The 19,721-nt window shown below is 31.8% G+C and overlaps 2 protein-coding genes and 1 long non-coding RNA gene across 4 annotated transcripts; 2 read left to right on the forward strand and 1 right to left on the reverse strand.

Annotated features, from left to right (window-relative positions):
- Positions 1-3,715: 3,715 nt before the first annotated feature.
- On the reverse strand, positions 3,716-4,657 carry LOC109122774 (uncharacterized). The gene is made up of 2 exons (XR_002030269.2): positions 4,342-4,657; positions 3,716-4,118 (listed from the first exon to the last, which is right to left on the reverse strand). It is a non-coding gene; the product is annotated as an uncharacterized LOC109122774 (long non-coding RNA).
- A 4,443-nt stretch (positions 4,658-9,100) lies between these two features.
- On the forward strand, positions 9,101-10,476 carry LOC100249557 (uncharacterized). 2 transcript variants are annotated; one of them, XM_019220372.2, is made up of 2 exons: positions 9,101-9,367; positions 9,648-10,476. In XM_019220372.2, the coding sequence occupies exons 1-2, from the start codon at positions 9,218-9,220 to the stop codon at positions 10,293-10,295; spliced, it is 798 nt and encodes a 265-aa protein (XP_019075917.1). In that variant the 5' UTR covers positions 9,101-9,217; the 3' UTR covers positions 10,296-10,476. The 2 variants fall into 2 exon arrangements, with proteins under 2 accessions (XP_019075917.1, XP_002274567.1); XM_002274531.5 differs by having other exon boundaries at positions 9,663-10,476.
- Positions 10,477-13,283: 2,807 nt separating this feature from the next.
- On the forward strand, positions 13,284-14,616 carry LOC100256413 (uncharacterized). Its single transcript, XM_002270529.4, has 2 exons — positions 13,284-13,556; positions 13,857-14,616. Exons 1-2 carry the CDS (start codon positions 13,407-13,409, stop codon positions 14,544-14,546), a joined length of 840 nt encoding a protein of 279 aa, XP_002270565.1. The 5' UTR covers positions 13,284-13,406; the 3' UTR covers positions 14,547-14,616.
- The last annotated feature ends 5,105 nt before the right edge of the window (positions 14,617-19,721 follow it).

Raw genomic sequence — 19,721 nt, forward strand, 5'->3', positions numbered from 1 at the left:
ATGTTGCATATTATCTTCTTACAAAAGATAGAAAGCCTTCAAATTATTAGGAGGTCATAAATAGTTCAGATTCATCTTTATAGACGACAACAATGCAAGAGGAGGTTAAAGCCTTGCATAACAACCAGGTATGGAAACTTGTGCCACTACCACCTAGAAGAAAATTTATTAGAAACAAATAGGTTTATATGATCAAACGTGATAGTAATGATCAAGTGGAGCGATATCGTGTAAGATCGGTGGTTAAAAGATATGCTAAAAAAAAGGTGTTGAATTCAACAAGATTTTTTCTCAAGTTGTTTGACTTACATCAATTCGAGTAGTACTGGATATGTGTGCTAGATTTGATTTACACCTTGAGCAGTTATATGTGAAAACTATGTTTCTTTATGAAGAGTTTGAAGAAGAAATTTACATGCTCAAATCAGAAGGTTTTGAAGAAAATAAGAAAGAAAACTTGGTTTGCAAGTTAATCAAATCTCTGTAAGGTGTAAAACGGGCATCAAGATGTTGGAATAAGAGATTTGATTCCTTCATATTGAGCCTTGGGTACAATAGACTCAATTTAGATCATTGTATATATTATTTTCAAATTATATTAATTCATATTTGAAATTATAATATATTACATTGAGCACCATTTATTATATTATATAATAATATATAGATTATTATTTATTATAGATTATATAATAAATGTATTATATTATTTTTAATAAAGATAAAAAAATTAAGCATAGTTAATTTATTACATAGTAATATAATAATAAAAGTAATGGATAAAAAATGATTACTTAAATCACAATATGCAAAAATTATATTTTAAAAAGAAGATATGATTAAAAAAATTATTTTTTTGTATTCATTTATTTTGAATATATTATATTCTATAAAATTTAAAATAAATATTAATAATACTATTGTAAGAGGTACTGATAATTAAAAAATAAATTGAAATAAATAATGATTAAAAATATAAATAATTTGTTAGGTTATGAACATATTACATTTTAAAATAAATATTGAAAATAATAACTATATCTAGTTATTATGATTTATCATGACAGGAAAGCGAGAAATGGAGGTAGAATTCCAAGTTTCATAACCCACATTTTGCAGATGATAATCTCCAGAAAGATAAATCCTCAAGTTCAAAATATTGCATCAGACAAGAAAGCATGGAAGGGAATACAACACTTTATTCTCCAACATCACGTTAGGGTGAAAAAATATCCACTCCCCCTAATATTTGATATGCCTCATTCAAGGGCATAGTTCCCATTCCTTGTCAAGGAAAATTCATGTTGCATCATTTTTTTTTTATTCAAGTTGTGTATTGGGGCTTATTTGGTAACCGTTTTCAAAAACAATTCTGAAAAATAGAGTATATTTGGTCATATGATTTAAAAACAATTTTCTAATTTTAAAATAAAAAAATTAATTTTAAAAATTTCTAACATTGTTTGAGCAATGTTCTCTAGAAACAATTTTTAAAAACAAACTTGTGGACCCGTGTTTTTTCATGTGCATTCCCACTTGAATGGTGAGACCCACTTTTCATTTATGTGTGAAAAATTGATTTTTTTTTTTAAAAAAAAACTTGGAGTCATAATTAATTTTTATTTTATTTTTAAAAGGAAAAAACAAAATAAGAAAGAAAAACCCTAAGTGTGACTCCTAAAGGAAAAACAAGTCTGGGTCCGAGGGTCAGTTTACCTATTGAGAAGGTACGGTGATGAGCCATAACACCCCTCTAAGCTCGTATACATATGATTTCTACTAAACAAATTAAGGGAATTGCGGCATTCAATTAATTAATTATGGATATCAAGAAAAATAATCACGCAAATGAGTATGTACAAGTCATGGTAAAAATCAATGTACACAGAAATAACGATAAAATATGATTACAAGAATACACAAAATAAATGACAAGAAAATTATGCAAAATGATTTATTGAACTAAATAAAAAAAAAGATATTAAAAAAAATTAGTTTTCAAGAAATTTCAAAGGCTTTTATTAAAAACAATTTTGAATTAATGATTTCAATTTATTTATTTACGAAAAAAAAGTTTCAATTTATTTTCAATTAATGATTTGATTCAATTTCATTTGTATTTAATTTTCAAAAAAAGTTATTTACACTTAATACTATTAAAAGAATTTATTAAAAATAATGTATATAAAAAGAAAAAAAATGATTTTATTTACAAAGAAATGATTGTTATGAAAATATGAATTTTTACAATTTTATTTACAAAGTATTTCAAATTTAATCCTTATTTAAGAAAAAATGTTTTTTTTTATAAATTATTAAAAAAAAAATTATAACTTTATCAATGAAAAATGTTTCAATTAAAAAAAGACCAAGAATTTTACTGTTTTATTAAAATAAAAAAAAATAACATTCAATCCAATTTTATCAATACAAAAAAAAATTTAATAGAAACACATATTTTTTCAAAATTAATTACAGAAATGTTTCAATCCTTTTTTTTTCTTCCAGAAGTTATTTATTGTTTGATTTTATTAAAAAAAATTAAAATTATTGAAAAAAATGGTTTATTCAATTTTATTAGGACTAAAAGTAATAAAAAAAACTAAAAGAAAGTTTGTCTAGTTTTATTTAAAAATGAATTTTCAAGTTTTATTCATAAGAGTAATACAATTTGATTATTGATTAAAAAAAAGGAACTTCAAAATTTTATATTTTGTTTAATAAGAGAATTTATATTTTCACAATTTATTTAAAAATAGATGAATTTTATTTGACTTTCACCATAACAAAAAAGATTTTTAAGATTTTGTGTTAAAAAAATTTCAATTCAATTTTATTTAAAAGAAACTGCTTATTATTTTATTTATGAAAAAAAAAAGGAATTTTTTTTTATAAATTTATCTAAGAATAAATTTTAATTTGTCTTTTATTTCAAAAAAAAAAACATTTTCATAACTTTATTTACAAAGACATCATCTTGGCTTCCAAAAGAGATTTATTTTATTAGTTTATCCAAAAGAATTTTTGTTTAATACTTGTTTAAAGAAAATCTTTTACAAATTTAATTGGAAAGAAAGAAAAAAAAAAGAATTTTAATTTTCCTTAAATAAATAAATAAATGAATAAAATATAAGTTTATCAAAAAGGAATTTGGCTTATCTCATATCTATTAAAAATGGTTTTGACAATTTCAAATTTGTTAAAAACGTAATAACAAATTATAAAAAAAAGATTTATTATCATTATTTTTAAATAATTTATTAAAAGAAGATTTATGTTAAAAAGAGAAATTTCATTTTATTAAAAGGGTTTTTTTTCTTTAGTTTTATTCTAAAAAAACTTCTTTTTCCTTACTTTTATTAAAAATCAGATTTTCAATTTTTTTGTTTTGAAGAGTTTTATTTATACAAGAAAAAGTTTGTGATATAATTTTAGCAAATGGTTTTTATTTATTATTAATAATAAAAAACCTTATCAAACAAAGATTTTAGATTAGTAAACAAATATTTATTTAAAAGAATTAAATTTTTACTCCAAATTAATTTTGGTGCAAAGAAAAAAAATAAATATTTTTCAAACAAAAAAAAAAACATTATCTCATGATAGGATTATTCTACCATATAAAACACAAATAAATTACACTTTTCATACATTCTTCATTAACAATAAATAAATGAACAAAGGCTAATCGAGCATATCAAATACAAATAACAAATAAAACAAATCCATGAATAACAAATTAAATGGATATTCACAATAAAAATCTAAACAAGTCCATTATATAGGGAAAAAATTAAAACAAATATATACAACAAAAATTAGGACAAGGATTATTAAATAACCTTAGAAGTGCAGTCCCAATAATAGTAATGGCCCTCAAAAGCTTTCAAAATGAAGCTAAAAAAAATCCCAACTCTCAAACACTCACAGAAAAATACACATAGAGGGATATCTCGTCCTTCCAAAGGCGTCACCCCCCCTCTCTCTGCCTTTTCTGCTCATTTTTTTTCCTTTTTAATCCAAAAGTTCTAGTCCTCAGCTAGCTCAACTCATGCCTTATCTTCACTTGCCCCAACTGCTTCCATGTTTCTCCAATTCTCAGCACAGTGCCAAAACACCTGTTGAAACACCAAGAAAAACCCAAGCATAAAAAATCAAATAACAATATCCAATAATATGTAAGCCCAAATCACACAAATCTGTAACCTAAATCAATAACCATGTAAGCCCAATATCCTTAAAGCCTGTAAACACAATCCAAATCTCAAACAAACAAAACCTAAGTCTCCAAAAAAAGTACTGTAGAAATCAAAAGGAAGGAAGAAAGAAATGGTTACTTACCATTTTTTTAAAGCCTCCAAAATGAAAGTGGAAATAATGAGTGTCGGGGTGGAGTGAAAAAAGAGAGGGAGAGAAATATAGAGAGATGGAAGATATGGTCGGAGATGAAGGGTAGCCGCCGGCGGTGGAGGAGACTATTGATCGACAGTGGCATCGCCAACAATGGTGCCACTGTAGTGGAGTCACCGGTAGTGTCTGTCGGCAATGGTGAGATGGGCAGCCATCATGGGGATGAGGGAGAGAGGGGGAGGGAAAGAAAGAGAGAAAGAGAGAAAAATAGAGAGAGAGAAAAAAAGAAAGAAAGAAAGAAAGAAAAATGAAAAAGAAACAAGGGAGTGATCGGAGCAAAATGGTTGTCACTAGCATCGTGGGGCCACCGACAATGATATGAGAGGACGACCACGTTGTGGGTATGAAGGGTACAAGAGATGAGTGGGAGAGAAATAAGGAGAAAATAAAGGATATGGGTGTGGGGAAAAAGAAAAGAAGAAAGACAAAATGGAAAATGGGGAAAGAAATGGGAAAAAAGAGAAAAAATGAGGGGGGAAAAAAAGGTAAGTGGGGGTTGTCGTGGGGATAAGAGAGAGAGAATGGGAAGAAAAAGAGAAAATAAATAAATACATAAATAAAAATAAATAATAATAATAATAATAACAATAAAATTAAAATTGAAAATTAAAAATTAAAATAAAATAGGTTTAAAATATTGTGTTTAAAAATATAATAATAAATAAATAAATAAATTAACTGTGACAAATTTTGGGGTTTACAAATATGCCCATTTTCGGTAGAGTCTACAAGTAAAGTGAGTGTATATACGAATGAAACAAAGTGGACTTTGTCGAAGAAAAAGAAAGACCATCAAATTTGTCCTAGTATGACACAGGCTCTCTTAAACTAAAACAAGAATAAAAAGACTCTAAAACCTTACAAAAATGACAAGAACGAAAACTCCTAAGATGCCCCTAAAGTTACACTATCGATCTATAACTCCCTCTAAAAAGGCCTTTAAAAGTGGCTCAAAATCGATGTCAAAATTGAGTAGCAGTCAAACCACTAAAGAGCATAAGAACGAAAGTGTACTAAAGAAAAAAAACCATACGTGTACCATACGATGACACAAGGCATAAGGTATCCAATAATACAATCAAGACACAAGCTACAATCTCACAGAGCTATATCCTGCACAAAATATGAGAAGAAACTCTATAATATCATGATGAAGTGAGAAGCACATATGCAACGAAAAGAGAAGTAAGATGGAATGTGAAACTACGAGAATAAAGCATGTAATGCTAGTGATCATGAATATCAGGAGCTATGGCTTTGAATGACAAGATTGACTCTAAACGCTAAAACTGAGAAAATAATGGCTTTAGAAGCCAAACCAAAAAGCTAACTCTAAACACTAAATCAGAAAGCCTACAGGTGAAGTTCTACGGTGGTGATACAACTAAAATGCCCATAGATGCCAATCTATGGTGGTGAAATTCTCAAATGCCCACAAATAAAAATCTATGGTGGCGATAATCTCAAAGGCCCAAGGATGAAAACTGTGGTGGTGAATTAATTGAAATGCCCATAGATGTCCAATCTATGGTGGTGAGATAATTGAAACAAATGTTCATAGATGAAAATCCATAATGGTGAGATAACTGTAACAAATGCCCATAGATACACAATCTATGGTGGTGAATTTGAAATGCTCATAGATACACAATCTATGGTGGTGAATCTGAAATGCTCATAGATACACAATCTATGGTGGTGAATCTGAAATGCCTATAGATGTTCGATCCATGGTGGTAATAAACTGATCAAATACCATAGATGAAAATCTATGGTGGTGAATCTGAAAGACTCATAGATATCCAATCTATGGTGATGAAAACTAATCAAGGTCCATAGATTTTCATCTATGGTGGTGAATCTGAAATGCCCATAGATGTTTGATCTATGGTGGTGAGATAACTGAAACAAATGCTCATAGACAAAAATCTATGGTGGTGAATCTGAAATTCCCATAGATGTCTGATCTATGGTGGTGAAAACTGATCAAGGCCCATAGATGATAATCTATGGTGGTGAAACTAAAATGCCCATAGATGTCTGATTTATGGTGGTAAGATAACTAAAACAAATGCTCATAGATGAAAATCTATGATGGTGATATAACTGTAACAAAAGCCTATATATACACAATCTATGGTAGTGAATACTGATCAAGGCCCATAGATGTCTGATTTATGATGGTGAAAACTAATCGAGACCCATAGATGAAAATCTAGGGTGGTGAATCTAAAATGCCCATAGATGTTTGATTTGTGGTGGTGAAAACTGATCAAGGCCCATAAATAAAAATCCATGATGGTGAATCTAAAATTCCCATAGATGTCTAATCTATGGTGGTGAATCTAAAATGGCCATAGATGTCTGATCTATGGTGGTAAAAATGATCGAGACCCATAGATGTCTGATCTATGGTGGTGAGAATCACTGGAAAAAAAATGACACCCTAAACAAATTGACGGAAAGAGGATGTCCTAAACAAATTGAATGTAGGGGGATGCACTAGGTGATAACTCATAAAGATTGACAAATGGGTCTAACAACCATGAAATCAGCATGAGATGTGATAAACCCAAAGAAGGGGTAATGCCCCTAAGAAGGGGTAATGCCCCTATAGAAGAGTGCTAAAGTGGGTATGCCCCAGTATGATGGCTTGCAAAGATCAAGAAATAGATCAAGTAGTGAGAAAATTTGCAAAAGATTTAATGAACTCAAGGATGGGGGTATGCCCCAGTGTAAGATAGTAACCAATATAAGACACAGAATGTCACCATACAAGACACTCTAGGATATGCTCAACGATGATGCAATGAAAAAGTCTAACATCAATTAATAAATGCTTAAATAAGGCCACATATCACAGAAACTATGCTAACAAAGCAAAACTAAAATAATGGACCAGACAAATGCTGACTAAGACTCCAAGTCTAAAATGTAAGCAAAGCAAGACACAACATATCAACAATCAATATGAAAACATCATCACAAATACATCAACAATCTAATATACCATGCCATCATGGAAGATGTTGAACCTAATGCCCAAAGGCATGTGAAAACTCAAGACTAATCAGCATCCTCCCCTAATCAAGAGAATGGAATGAGGTCATGCTCAATAGTGAGATAAGTAGACTCAATATCTGTTAGGCTCTTAAATGATGGATGTGGGTGTAACAATGTCAAACTTGAAATGTCGGGTGTGTAACAAAGGTAAGTGGATATTCAAATCAAACTAAGTATGCTGAGAAGACTAAACCCAGGATGTCAACAACTCTATAATCCATAAAAATAGCAATCATAAACAAAAGGTCGAGTCTCAATGTCAAAATTAGTAAGATGGCTATGCCCTAGTATGAATGCATCCTCTCAAAATTAGTAAGCCCTAAGTGCAAGATAATCTCTGGGGAGTATGTGTCTGGCATAAAATGTCTCACAAAATCCATCACCGATGAATAGGCTATGCTCCAGTGTAAGCGTCTCCAAATCCAACATCAATGAGAGGAGTACAATCAATCAAACATCATCTGATCAAAATGAATCTCCACTCCTTAAAGTCATTGTGGTAACGTGAAGAAAGTATATGGCATGGTCTAAAGAAAGATCATGTTCCAATGTGAAAAAGATCAAACAAATTGGTATGCCTAAAAAAATGCACTTTGACATGATTATGACCCGATGTAAACTAGTATCTCTAAGATCAATCGCTAATAAGAGGGTTATGCCCCAGTGTAAGGCGATCTCTGAAATACTTAAGAACCAATATAGCTCTCACAAGTGTGCGCCATGATCCAATCACTCAAAAATCCATCAATACCAATGAGAGGGTTATGCTCTCATATAAACACATCCAATCAAATCACCCAGTCATATCTCATACTTCAATGTAAAGAAGAAACCGATCACCTCCTAGGAATGGTTATGCCACAAAAACCATCATCAACTGAGAGGGGTATGCCCCTATGTAAAGTATACCAGATGAAATATACCAATCATGTCTCATGCTCCAATGTGAAAAAGGATGTTTGGTCTCCTCCAAGGGATGACCATGACTCAAAATATCCTTAAAAAAATTTAAAAAATAAAATACTAAAAAATTGGAGAGGGTACAAAGAATATAAGGATTCCCTCACATTATTCAAACATTTCCCCATATTTTTCATACCCTTGATATTTTACACTTTTTTCCATTTTAAGATTTTTTTTTCTACTTAAAAATACAATAATATTATTTATTGGCTAATTAATGATTAAAAATATCATAATTTTTTAAAAAAAATAATATTAATAATATTCTTCATATCCTTCACTATTCTAATCGATTCGTCAGCTTAATATTAATAATTTACATATCACTATTCTAATTTTTAACAATAAGCACTTATTTTAATTTATTTATAAGTGATTTTTTCACAATATCCTAGTGTTATAACTTTATATCATAAAATAAATTACAATTTTTATTTTATAAAATTTTTATTTTTTAGAAAATTTGAAATATTTTATAGTTTTTGTAAAGATAATTTAAACGTGAGGCACATGAGATTGCTTTAATTGTAGGATTGGTTTTTTTCAATTTTTTATTCACGTAACTTTAACTGTGTCATATTTTTATTGGTCAGAAAGTGGAGACACCTTACGCTACCATAGAATGATACTTTTTTATATATCCACAGTGGTCAGCAATATTTTTGGCTTTAATGAACGTCGCTTTTCCTGGAAGGCGTCAGCCCTTGACAGAAAAGGCAGGCGAATGAAATATAAAAACGGAGTGGCACCGGCACATTCGCCGTAGCAAGAATAGGGAAGAATGGCGGGGTTGTTCGACAAGCAGGCGGAGATCTACTTGGATGCTCGCCCTAATTATCCCTCGCACTGGTATTCTAAGTTGGCCGCTCTCACTCCGCACCACTCTTTGGCTTGGGATGTCGGCACCGGCAACGGTCAAGCCGCTCTCGGTGTCAGTCCTTTCTCCTGCCTCTCTCCCTCTATCTCTAATTTTATTTGATTAAACTCATCTTTATTTGCTCATGTTGTGATTTATTTACCCTAAATCACCTGATGCGGTTCCTTTTAATTTTTCTCTACACCTATGAAATAGGAAATTTTAGATCGATTAATTCCTTTTCCTGCATTTTCTTTCAGCATATTAGATTTATTTTCTTGGGCATATTGATGTTAAAAGGGTTCTGATGTTCAACATTAAGGGGTTGTGATGAAGTAATTCAAATCATAAACAGATGTTATGTTGGCAGGTAGCTGAGCATTATGAGCAGGTGATTGCGACTGATGTGAGCGAAGCCCAACTGAAATGTGCCATTCCACATCCCCGGGTCAAATACCTTCACACCCCCTTATCTCTCCCCGATGATGAAATAGTGAGGTTGATAGGGGGCGAGGGCTCGGTTGATTTGGTGACTGTGGCTCAAGCTGTCCACTGGTTCGACCTCCCAACCTTCTACCCTCTAGTAGCTCGCCTGCTAAGAAAGCCAGGGGGTGTATTTGCTGTTTGGGGCTACAATGACATTGCAGTTAGTCCTACGTTTGACCCAGTGATGAAGCGCTTCCACGACACCACTCTTCCCTTCTGGAATGAAAAGATCCAATACATATTTGATGGGTACAAGACTCTGCCGTTCCCTTTTGAGAGTGTGGGCTTGGGGTGTGAGGGCCAGCCAGTGTCACTGGACATACCCAAGAAGTTGTCATTTGATGGGTTTTTGAGGATGTTGAGGTCATGGTCTGCAGTAACCACGGCTAAGGACCGAGGCATAGACCTGTTATCGGAACGGGTGGTGAAAGAGTTTGAAACTGCCTGGGGTGGCTCCCGGGTGGTTCCATCAGTCACCTACAACGCTTTTATGCTTGCAGGGAAAGTCAAGCTGTAACCGTCAGTCTCTAATAACCCACCTTCTTGTTGTACTGCTTCAAATAAACTCTCTAAACAGCAGTTTTCTTTCTTGTTGAGGAATTGTTTTACCAGAACAGAATGAGGTGAGGTTAAAAATCTAGTCCAATTTCATCTGAAAGTGCAATTTCTGGCCATAAATTAAGGAACGTTGTGAACTACTTGTGTGATTATTGCAATTACCTACCATAAGCTTTCATTTTGGCAGGGGGTTAAAAACAGTTTTTATTCTTCAAAAAGAAAAAAAAAAGTTCTTCAATTTTTAAAATCACATTTGAAGAATTTTGTGCTGAAAATAGTGTTTTTTTAACCCCAGAATCAACATATTATAATATATATATATATATATATATATATATATATATATATATATCTAAAACAAAATAAAATTTTAAAAATAAATTTAAAGTGTCTGAAATATTTTCTTATAGTATTTTAAGAAATAATTAAAAATACAATGAATAGATGGAGAATATTGAGAATAGGGTTGCCAATGAGACAGGGATTTTTTGGATACCTACCTTCAATATTCCACTTTTCTATTATGATAAATCATAGTAACTAAGATATTTTTCATATTGAAAATAATAATTATATAATATAATTTATATTTTCAATATGTATCTTAAAATGTGATAGGTTTGTAATATAACAAGTTCTTTATTTTTTAATCTTTATTTGTTTATTTTTTTAAAAACTTATCAATACCTCTTATTATTATTACTATTTATCTTAATTTTGTAAAAGACAATTATTTAAAATAAAGCCAATATTTTTTTTTATCCTAATCTCCTTTTTCAAATATAATATTGCATATATTGTGATTTAATTAATCATTGACATTGTTTTAGCCATTATTTTTATTTTTAAGAGATAATGTCGAATTTAGAGAATTCATTTTGAATCCGTTGATTTCTATGTTTATTTGTGAGTTTGATGTTGGGTTGTCTATTTCTCATTTATTTGATTTGGTATGAGAATAATTTGATTTCCTTTCAACTATATCGTGTCTTTGAAGGTTATTTTTTTTTTTCTCGTCTTTATGTCTAATCTCGGTTTCTTTTCCTACCATTTATAAGCATATAGGGGGATTTTTCTGGTTTCTCGGGAGCAAGAGAAGTGTATTGGGAAATACTTCTGAGGTAAGTTCACTCCATATTCCTTGTTATCTTCGATTTTACACTGTTCATAATTTTTTTCTGTTATGTTTGAGAGTTATTTGTTGACTCTATGTATGTACTAGAAAATTCATTTTAAATTCTTTAATTTCTATGTTTCCTTGTGAGCTTGATGTTGGGTTGTCTATTTTGCATTACCATTTCTCATATTCTTCGTACCCTCAAAACTTTATATTTTTTTTAAATTTTTTTTTTTCACTTGTAAATGGAATAATATTGTTTATTCATACTAACTAGGCTTAGAAATTATTTAAAAAAAAATCAAATATGAAAAAATTTAAGACGGTACAAAGAATGTGACAAAGGTTTCTCACATTCTTTGTACCCAATGATGAAAATATCGGTAATCACGGATATATCGGTAACTTGATTTTACGGATATATCGGATATATCGGTGAAATATCGACGGATATTTTGAAAAAAAATTTTGATAAGTAAAAAATTGATCAAAACTTATGGAAATGTAAAAAAACCTCGTGTTAATGTAATTAAAAATATAATAAATAATTTAAAGTTGTTTTTGTGAAGAATTTGATATATATATATATATATATATAATATGATTTGTGATATTAAGCATAATTATATTATATTAGTTGTACTTATACACTCATTATGAAGTTTCATGACAAACTTATTTTAGTAAATATCAATAATTTATACATATTATCACATAGCTTGAGGTTCAATTTTGACTATTGGATCACATCCAGTTTCAATTTGGACCATCCAATGCACTGGGGTCCAAATTGAAATATCAATAAAATATTTTATTTAAGATCTAATTTCTAAAATTTTATTAAAAATACGTGGTAACAACTTTCTTTTATTAACATTAATTTATTTAAATAATTAAAATTATTAATAATTTATCTTATTAAATTAATTTTAATCCATAGTAGTGATTTAATCATAAATAATTAATAATTATTTATATAGAGAGAGGAAAATTGTTCTCATGATATGTTTCCTTTTTTTTTTTTAATCTCTACTAAATCTAAAAATAAAAAGGCCACCCACTTCTCTCACTCGGGCATCAAGAAGCCCGAAGCCCTTTTCTGAAGTTGCCCTCCAGACGAGAGAATCCCTAAAAAGGCCCTATTTTCCTCTGCCACTCTCAATCCTCCCCGGTACTAATCTAATCTTGTTATTTATTTTCATTTTTCTGCAACCCCGTTTGATTCCCATGAAAATCCATCCGCCATTCGATTTCTGGGAAAATTCATCCTCGTTTGATTTCCGAGAAAATCCATGCAAAACCCCCCAGGAAAACCAGAAAGATTGCTTTTTATTTTTTGCTTCCTGTGTTTTCTGGATCTGTTCTAGGGGTCGCTTTGCTTTTGTGCCATTGGATTTAAATTTCACGAACCCTAAATCCACGATTTTTGAGCCAGGCTAAAAAACACAACCTTTGCCTGCAAATCATGATCAGATTTTGTCACCTGTGCGCGGGCTGGACTGGTAGGAAATATCGGGAAATTTTCAGAAAAATCGGTAAAAAATCGGCTATACAAACCGAAAATTCGCCGATAAATTGCAGTGTCCGGCTATTTTTTGAAGATTTCGCCGATTTTCGTCTGCATCCATTTTTCGGCAATTTTTTCGCCGATTTTAACCGAAATTTGGCGAAATTTCTCCCATCGACATTTCGCCCCCCTCTTTCGTATCGCCGACCACCGAAACCCGAAATTTCGGCGAAAAAAATGGAAACTTTCATCCTTGTTTGTACCTCAAATTTTTACATTTTTTTCAATTTAATTATTTTTTATACATCCACAGTGGTCAACAATATTTTTTACCTTAATGAACGTCGCTTTTCGTAAAAGGCATCAGCCCCGAGAGCAAAGGCAAGCAAATGAAATATAAAAACGGAGTGGCACCGGCACATTCCCCATAACAAGAATAGGGAAGAATGGCAGGGCTGTTCAACAAGCAGGCGGAGATCTACTTGGATGCTCGCCCTAATTATCCCCCACACTGGTATTCTATGTTGGCCGCTCTCACTCCACAACACTCTTTGGCTTGGGATGTCGGCATGGGCAACGGTCAAGCAGCTCTCGGTGTCAGTCCTTTCTCCTGCCTCTCTCCCTGTCTCTAATTTTATTTGATTAAACTCATCTTTATTTGCTCATGTTGTGATTTATTTACCCTAAATCACCTGATGCGGTTCCTTTTAATTTTTCTCTACACCTATGAAATAGAAAATTTTAGATTGATTAATTCCTTTTCCTGCATTTTCCTTCAGCATATTAGATTTATTTTCTTGGGCATATTGATGTTAAAAGTGCCAATTAAATTTACTCATGGAGAAAAGGGGTTGTGATGAAGCAATTCAAATCATAAACACATGTTATGTTGGCAGGTAGCTGAGCATTATGAGCAGGTGATTGCGACTGATGTGAGCGAAGCCCAACTGAAATGTGCCATTCCACATCCCCGGGTCAAATACCTTCACACCCCCTTATCTCTCCCCGATGATGAAATAGTGAGGTTGATAGGGGGCGAGGGTTCGGTTGATTTGGTGACTGTGGCTCAAGCTGTCCACTGGTTCGACCTCCCAACCTTCTACCCTCTAGTAGCTCGCCTGCTAAGAAAGCCAGGGGGTGTATTTGCTGTTTGGGGCTACAATGACATTGCAGTTAGTCCTACATTTGACCCAGTGATGAAGCGCTTCCACGACACCACTCTTACCTTCTGGAATGAAAAGATCCAATGCATATTTGTTGATGGTTACAAGACTCTGCCGTTCCCTTTTGAGAGTGTGGGGTTGGGGCGTGAGGGCCAGCCAGTGTCATTGGATATACACAAGAAGTTGTCATTTGATGGGTTTTTGAGGATGTTGAGGTCATGGGCTGCAGTAACCACGGCTAAGGACCAAGGCGTAGACCTGTTATCGGAACGGGTGGTGAAAGAGTTTGAAACTGCCTGGGGTGGTTCCCAGGTGGTTCCATCAGTCACCTACAAGGCTTTTATGCTTGAAGGGAAAGTCAAAAGAGTCTCTACTAACCCACCTTCTTCTTGTACTGCTTCAAATAAACTCTCTAACCAGTAGTTTTGTTTCTTGTTGAGGAATTGTTTTACCAGAACAGAATGAGGTTAAAAATCTAGTCCAATTTTCATCTAGAAGTGCAATTTCTGGCCATAAATTAAGGAACGTTGTGAACTAGTGATGTGCTGGTGTTTGTGAGATTATTGCAATTACCTACCATAAGCTTTCATTTTGGAAAGGGGTTAAAAACAGTTTTTACTTTTTAAAGTCACATGTGATGAATTTTGTGCTGAAATAGTGTTTTTTTTAACTCAAGAATCAACATATATATTTTTTTAAACAAAATAAAATTTTAAAATAAATTTAAAGTGTCTAAAATATTTTCTTATAGTATTTTAAGAAATAATTTAAAATACAACGAATAGATGGAGAATATGGGGAATATGGATGACAATGATGCGGGTTTTTTCATGTATTTACCTTCAATATTTCACTTTAATAATAATAACTAAGATATTTTTCATTTTGAAAATAATAATTATATGATATAATTTATATTTTCAATATGTATCTTAAAATGTGATAGGTTTTTAATCCTTATTTGTTTATTCTTTTAAAACTTATCAATATCTCTTATTATTGTTACTATTTATCTCAATTTTGTAAAAGAACAATTATTCAAAATAAAACTCGAATTAGCCATCAACCCAACCAATCCCTTAAGTTTCAACTTACTATTAGGATTTTATTTCTTCTTCTTCTAATTTCTTCTCCTTCTAATTCCTTTATTCTATAACACACTTTCTACAACATGATATCTTCTTTTTCAAATACACTATTGCATATATTGTGATTTAATTAATCATTTCTTTTGCTTTAGCCATTATTTTTATTCTTTAAGAGATAATGTCTTATTATATTTTAATGTAATAAATTGTGTTAAATCCTTATTTGTCTTCTAGTAAAAATAATATTGTTATTATAAAATATGAAAATTTGTTATATTACAACTTGTGAATGAGTGTGAACCCACATTTCATGTACATTCCAATTTGATAATTTTGATTTTTGAAAATTTGTACTCGTCACTTATTTTAATTTATTTTTAAAAGGGAAAACAAAATAAGAAAGAAAATCTTATTTAACTCCTTATTTAGAAAGAGGACAAGTCTGCAAACCAAAAACGGATTCGAGGTCAAGTTGCCTATTGAGAAGGTATGATAATAAGCCGTACGTAGCATCCCTCTAAGCCTATCTACTTACGGTCTCTACTTAACCAATAAAGAGAATTATGACAATTAATTAATTAATCATGGAATACCACAAAATAACAATAATACAAGTGTACATGCAATAATGCAATAGCAAATCACAAGAATACACAAAGTTCATGTATGATAAATAGATAAATGATTTATTAGAAGAAATTCTTATTATTTCTAATATCACAATGTAATTTCAAAGAATTTCCAAAAAAATTTATGCACGAGAAAACAAAGTAAAGATATCAATGATTTATAGAGAATGTATTTCTTACTCACATATAATTTTAAACCTCATGCCTATAATAAATGAAGTCAACATTGTTCATTTCTCCTCCTCTTTCATCTTCTAAGAAAACCCTGTGTTGAAGATTGCAAAATTTTTGTCTTACTTTCTTCGCATAAGAAAAATTTTCTTTTGAAAAACAAGTATGAAAAAAAATACCGTAGACGCCTAGCTTTTTTCCCTTCAAATACCTTAAACGGCCTCTTGCCATAAGTGAGTAAAACAACATGTACTATTTAGCATCATTCTTTGAAATATTATTTTCAAAATATGTTTTTCAAAAATTTCTCTTTCTCATGAGTACTTGTAGTGGTTAAAGTTTTGTTTTATTTTCTCAAGAAATCTCATAAAGATCTTGAAAGATAGAAGAGAAAAAGGAACACACCGAAGATTTCATATATTATAAACTTTGGTTTACATTACATGCTTTCAGAAATACAAAGAGAGAGGCTTAGAAAGTCATACCTAAGAAGGCAAAGTTCTTCTCATTTGAACACAATTGTTCTCTATTTAGAATGCTCATGCCTCAAACATACAAAAGGGGCCTTGTTTATATTTGTGAAACCAAGGTTTGGTTAATATCGGTTTTGATGATAACAAAACAAGGTTTAGAACTAATGATTATATTTCAAGTGTGATTAGGCAAGATGATTTCCAAAGTGACAATCACAAAAACAAATCAAGCCAAAGAGAAATCATGAAGAAGAAGAAGACCTTAAGGAGAAGTGATTTTCAAGACCCAAGCTTCATAAGATCTCTTTGCAAGGTTGTTGGTGCACTAGGATTTTCATGCATTACATTCTTTACTTATGCACCAAAATCATCCAAGAGTTTTTTGTATTTTAAATCCTTTAAATTGGATGATTTCATGTTTTCAACTAAAACCTTGTGTCAAATTTTTTCCAAATTTGTTTAAACGGTTTCAAGTTGAAAAGGTTGGTTATTGAGCAAAAAACGGTTCAACCGGTTGAACCAGAAGAGGAACCGGTTGACCCCCAACTCAACCGATCAAGGAGTGCAAAAAACCTTCTCTCTCTTCTAGAATGGTTGTTCAACCGGTTGAGGTCCAGTCAAGGGGCGATCGAGGTCCAACGGTCACCTACCAAGCATTAAATGCTAACAGCTAGTCAACCGGTTGACCCCCAGCTCAACCGATCGAACCCCCAATGGTTAGTTTGACCTTTTTCCTCTATAAAAAGGCTTCAATATTCATTGTTTCTTGAGCGTAACCTTCCTAAATCTTTCTTGAATATATTTAAGCCTTGAGAGAGTATTTTTAAGTTCACCATTGTTCTAAAACTTGCAATATCATTAGTGCACCATTCAATCCTAGTTTTCTTGTATCATTTGAGCTTTAAATTTTTGTACTAGGATTTTGTAAGATTCTTTATTATCTTCATTTGTAAATCTTTGAGAGGAAGAATCTAAGTGTGGGGTATCACTTGAGGGGTTATTCAAGAGTGAGGTATCTCTTGAGGTTTGTAAAGGGTGCTTGGAGCCAAAAGTCCAAGAGGGTGAATTGGAACCATAATCCAATTGTATTGTTTGAAGACTTGGTTTGGAAGCCTTAAATTAGAAGAACCTCAAGCTTGGGATGGAAGCTAGAGGAGAGTGAATGTAGGCCCGGTTGTGCCGAACCAATATAAAAATATTGTGTTTGCATTCTCTCTTCCCTACTCTTTTACTTTATATGCATTTTTTTATATTGTTTTATTATATATTTGCATATAATTGTCTCTTGCATTCATACAATTTAAATTTTCAAAAAGAGACCATCACCCTATTCACCCCCCCTTTAGGGTGATTACCTTATACTGGATTAACCTAATTTTTCTAACAATATTGATAGGGGAATGGACAGATCCCATCCTCACCTTACAAGTGTATGGCCTAGATCTATTAACAAAAGATAGCTCTGACACATAATGGAGATGTGTGTTGGAGGGTTGTAGTCAATCAATCCATTTTCATTAGAGAATGTATTCCTTTTACTTGGATAAACGAATACAAGATAGGACTCCTACACATGTTCGATAGGCTTTGGATGGTTCTGGACCACGGTCCTTAAAGACGAAAACTTAAGTTGTTGAGGGTGTCAGCAACGTCGCTACAGTTAGCCTCCGATTCTTGAGGTGATACACTACAAGGTCGGCTACAGTTGACAATCACATCCTTGTAACATTGGACAAGTCTTCTAAAATAAGTGCCCTGATAGTAGGGGACCTCAATGATAGGAATCCATGAGTGGATTTTGAGTGCTTTGTCAGAATAGATAACATGCTCACCAATGGTAGAAGAAAACTTTAGATTGGTGGCAATCTCAAAGCTTCTCCAATGTTTGATATGTTTTTAAGCAGAGTTTATGCATGACCACGTGGTTTCACAAGAGATTAGGCCAGGATTTAAAGAGTGATTATTGATAAGAATCCTATGTTGAGTATGGCAGGCGTGTCCTTCATAGCCCAAATCACTTCTAAATTCTAGTGCTTTGCTCTTGATAAGGACTTCAATGAATGGCTTTGATGGCATTACTTCCCAAGCAAACAAGATACACCATGAAAGCGCATAGTCAAATTTATAGTCTGATTTGCTGACAAAAAAATGGTTTGATAGAGGTGTCCATAGTCCATTAAAATTGATGTTGTTAGTTGAACCTCCATATCTTCATGAGTCACCATAGGAGGGTTTTTATATTCATTGAGCAAAATAGAAGCACGAGACACTGAATACTAAAGTTGACATTGGTAACCATTTCTTTCTAAGGGAATAAGCTCACATTTTGAAATTTTTTTCTTACAAGATAGATTAAAACAATAATTGCATTCCGAAACAATGCTTAGTCCAATAATTTTGATCCTTTCACAAGCAATACTAGAAAGTTTTTGAAAAATCTTTTATTGGATTTGAGATTCGAACTTTGATCAAACCTTAGGGTCATCTTGTTTAGAAGAAATTTCATTAAAGGACCTTTTGGATCCTAGTGATGGAAAATCTAACTTTGATAAAAAAGATTTATCTTTCTCTTCAGTGTCCTTTTTGAAGTTTACAAAAGATAAAAGATAATTTTTCTCATCAAAGTGTTTTATGATTTCATAATAATCTCGTTTTTCAAGAATTAAGGGTGAAAAGAAAGTTTTTTTTTTTTGGTTTTTGTCTTTAGGGAATATTTTGAATCCCCTAAAGCAACTTCAAGGCTATAATATCCTCGAAAAACAGGATTTTTAAATCCTCGAATTTGTTCAAGGACTTTTATCCACATAAGATAAATGACAGGATTATACCCTTTAAAAACCACATAAAAAGAAAAATTCTTTGAGAGAGGTTTTTCTTTTATTTTCAAGAAATAAACACATAGGACATTTAGAGAAATGATTAAAGAATTTTTGTCATGAAGAGAACAAAAAAGATTATCTACCAAACATTGCTGGTTATCACCAAGTGTATATCCAGCAGGCTTTTTAAACCTCCTATCTCCTTTGGGATATAGGGGTAATAGGTAGTCGTCAAACATCATTTTTCCGTGTTGTTGGTCCATCTTCTTCCTAAAGAATACACTTCACGAGATAAGTAGTTAGCAAACATGTTATTAGTTCCCTTAACATTTTCGAATTTTACTTTATAACCATTTTCTTCTATAATGTCTACAAACTTTATCCACTTCTTTGTGCTATGTTTTTTCTCATTCATCTT

The sequence above is a fragment of the Vitis vinifera genome, chromosome 6, assembly GCF_030704535.1.
Source record: "Vitis vinifera cultivar Pinot Noir 40024 chromosome 6, ASM3070453v1".
Classification (NCBI taxonomy): domain Eukaryota; kingdom Viridiplantae; phylum Streptophyta; class Magnoliopsida; order Vitales; family Vitaceae; genus Vitis; species Vitis vinifera.

Bases quoted from the DNA above. Each gene is read 5' to 3' on its own strand.
- LOC100256413 (XM_002270529.4), top strand. From the start codon at position 13,407: ATGGCAGGGCTGTTCAACAAGCAGGCGGAGATCTACTTGGATGCTCGC. The intron at 13,557-13,856 runs GTCAGTCCTTTC...TTATGTTGGCAG, and splicing joins ACGGTCAAGCAGCTCTCGGT to GTAGCTGAGCATTATGAGCA.
- LOC100249557 (XM_019220372.2), top strand. From the start codon at position 9,218: ATGGCGGGGTTGTTCGACAAGCAGGCGGAGATCTACTTGGATGCTCGC. The intron at 9,368-9,647 runs GTCAGTCCTTTC...AATCATAAACAG, and splicing joins ACGGTCAAGCCGCTCTCGGT to ATGTTATGTTGGCAGGTAGC.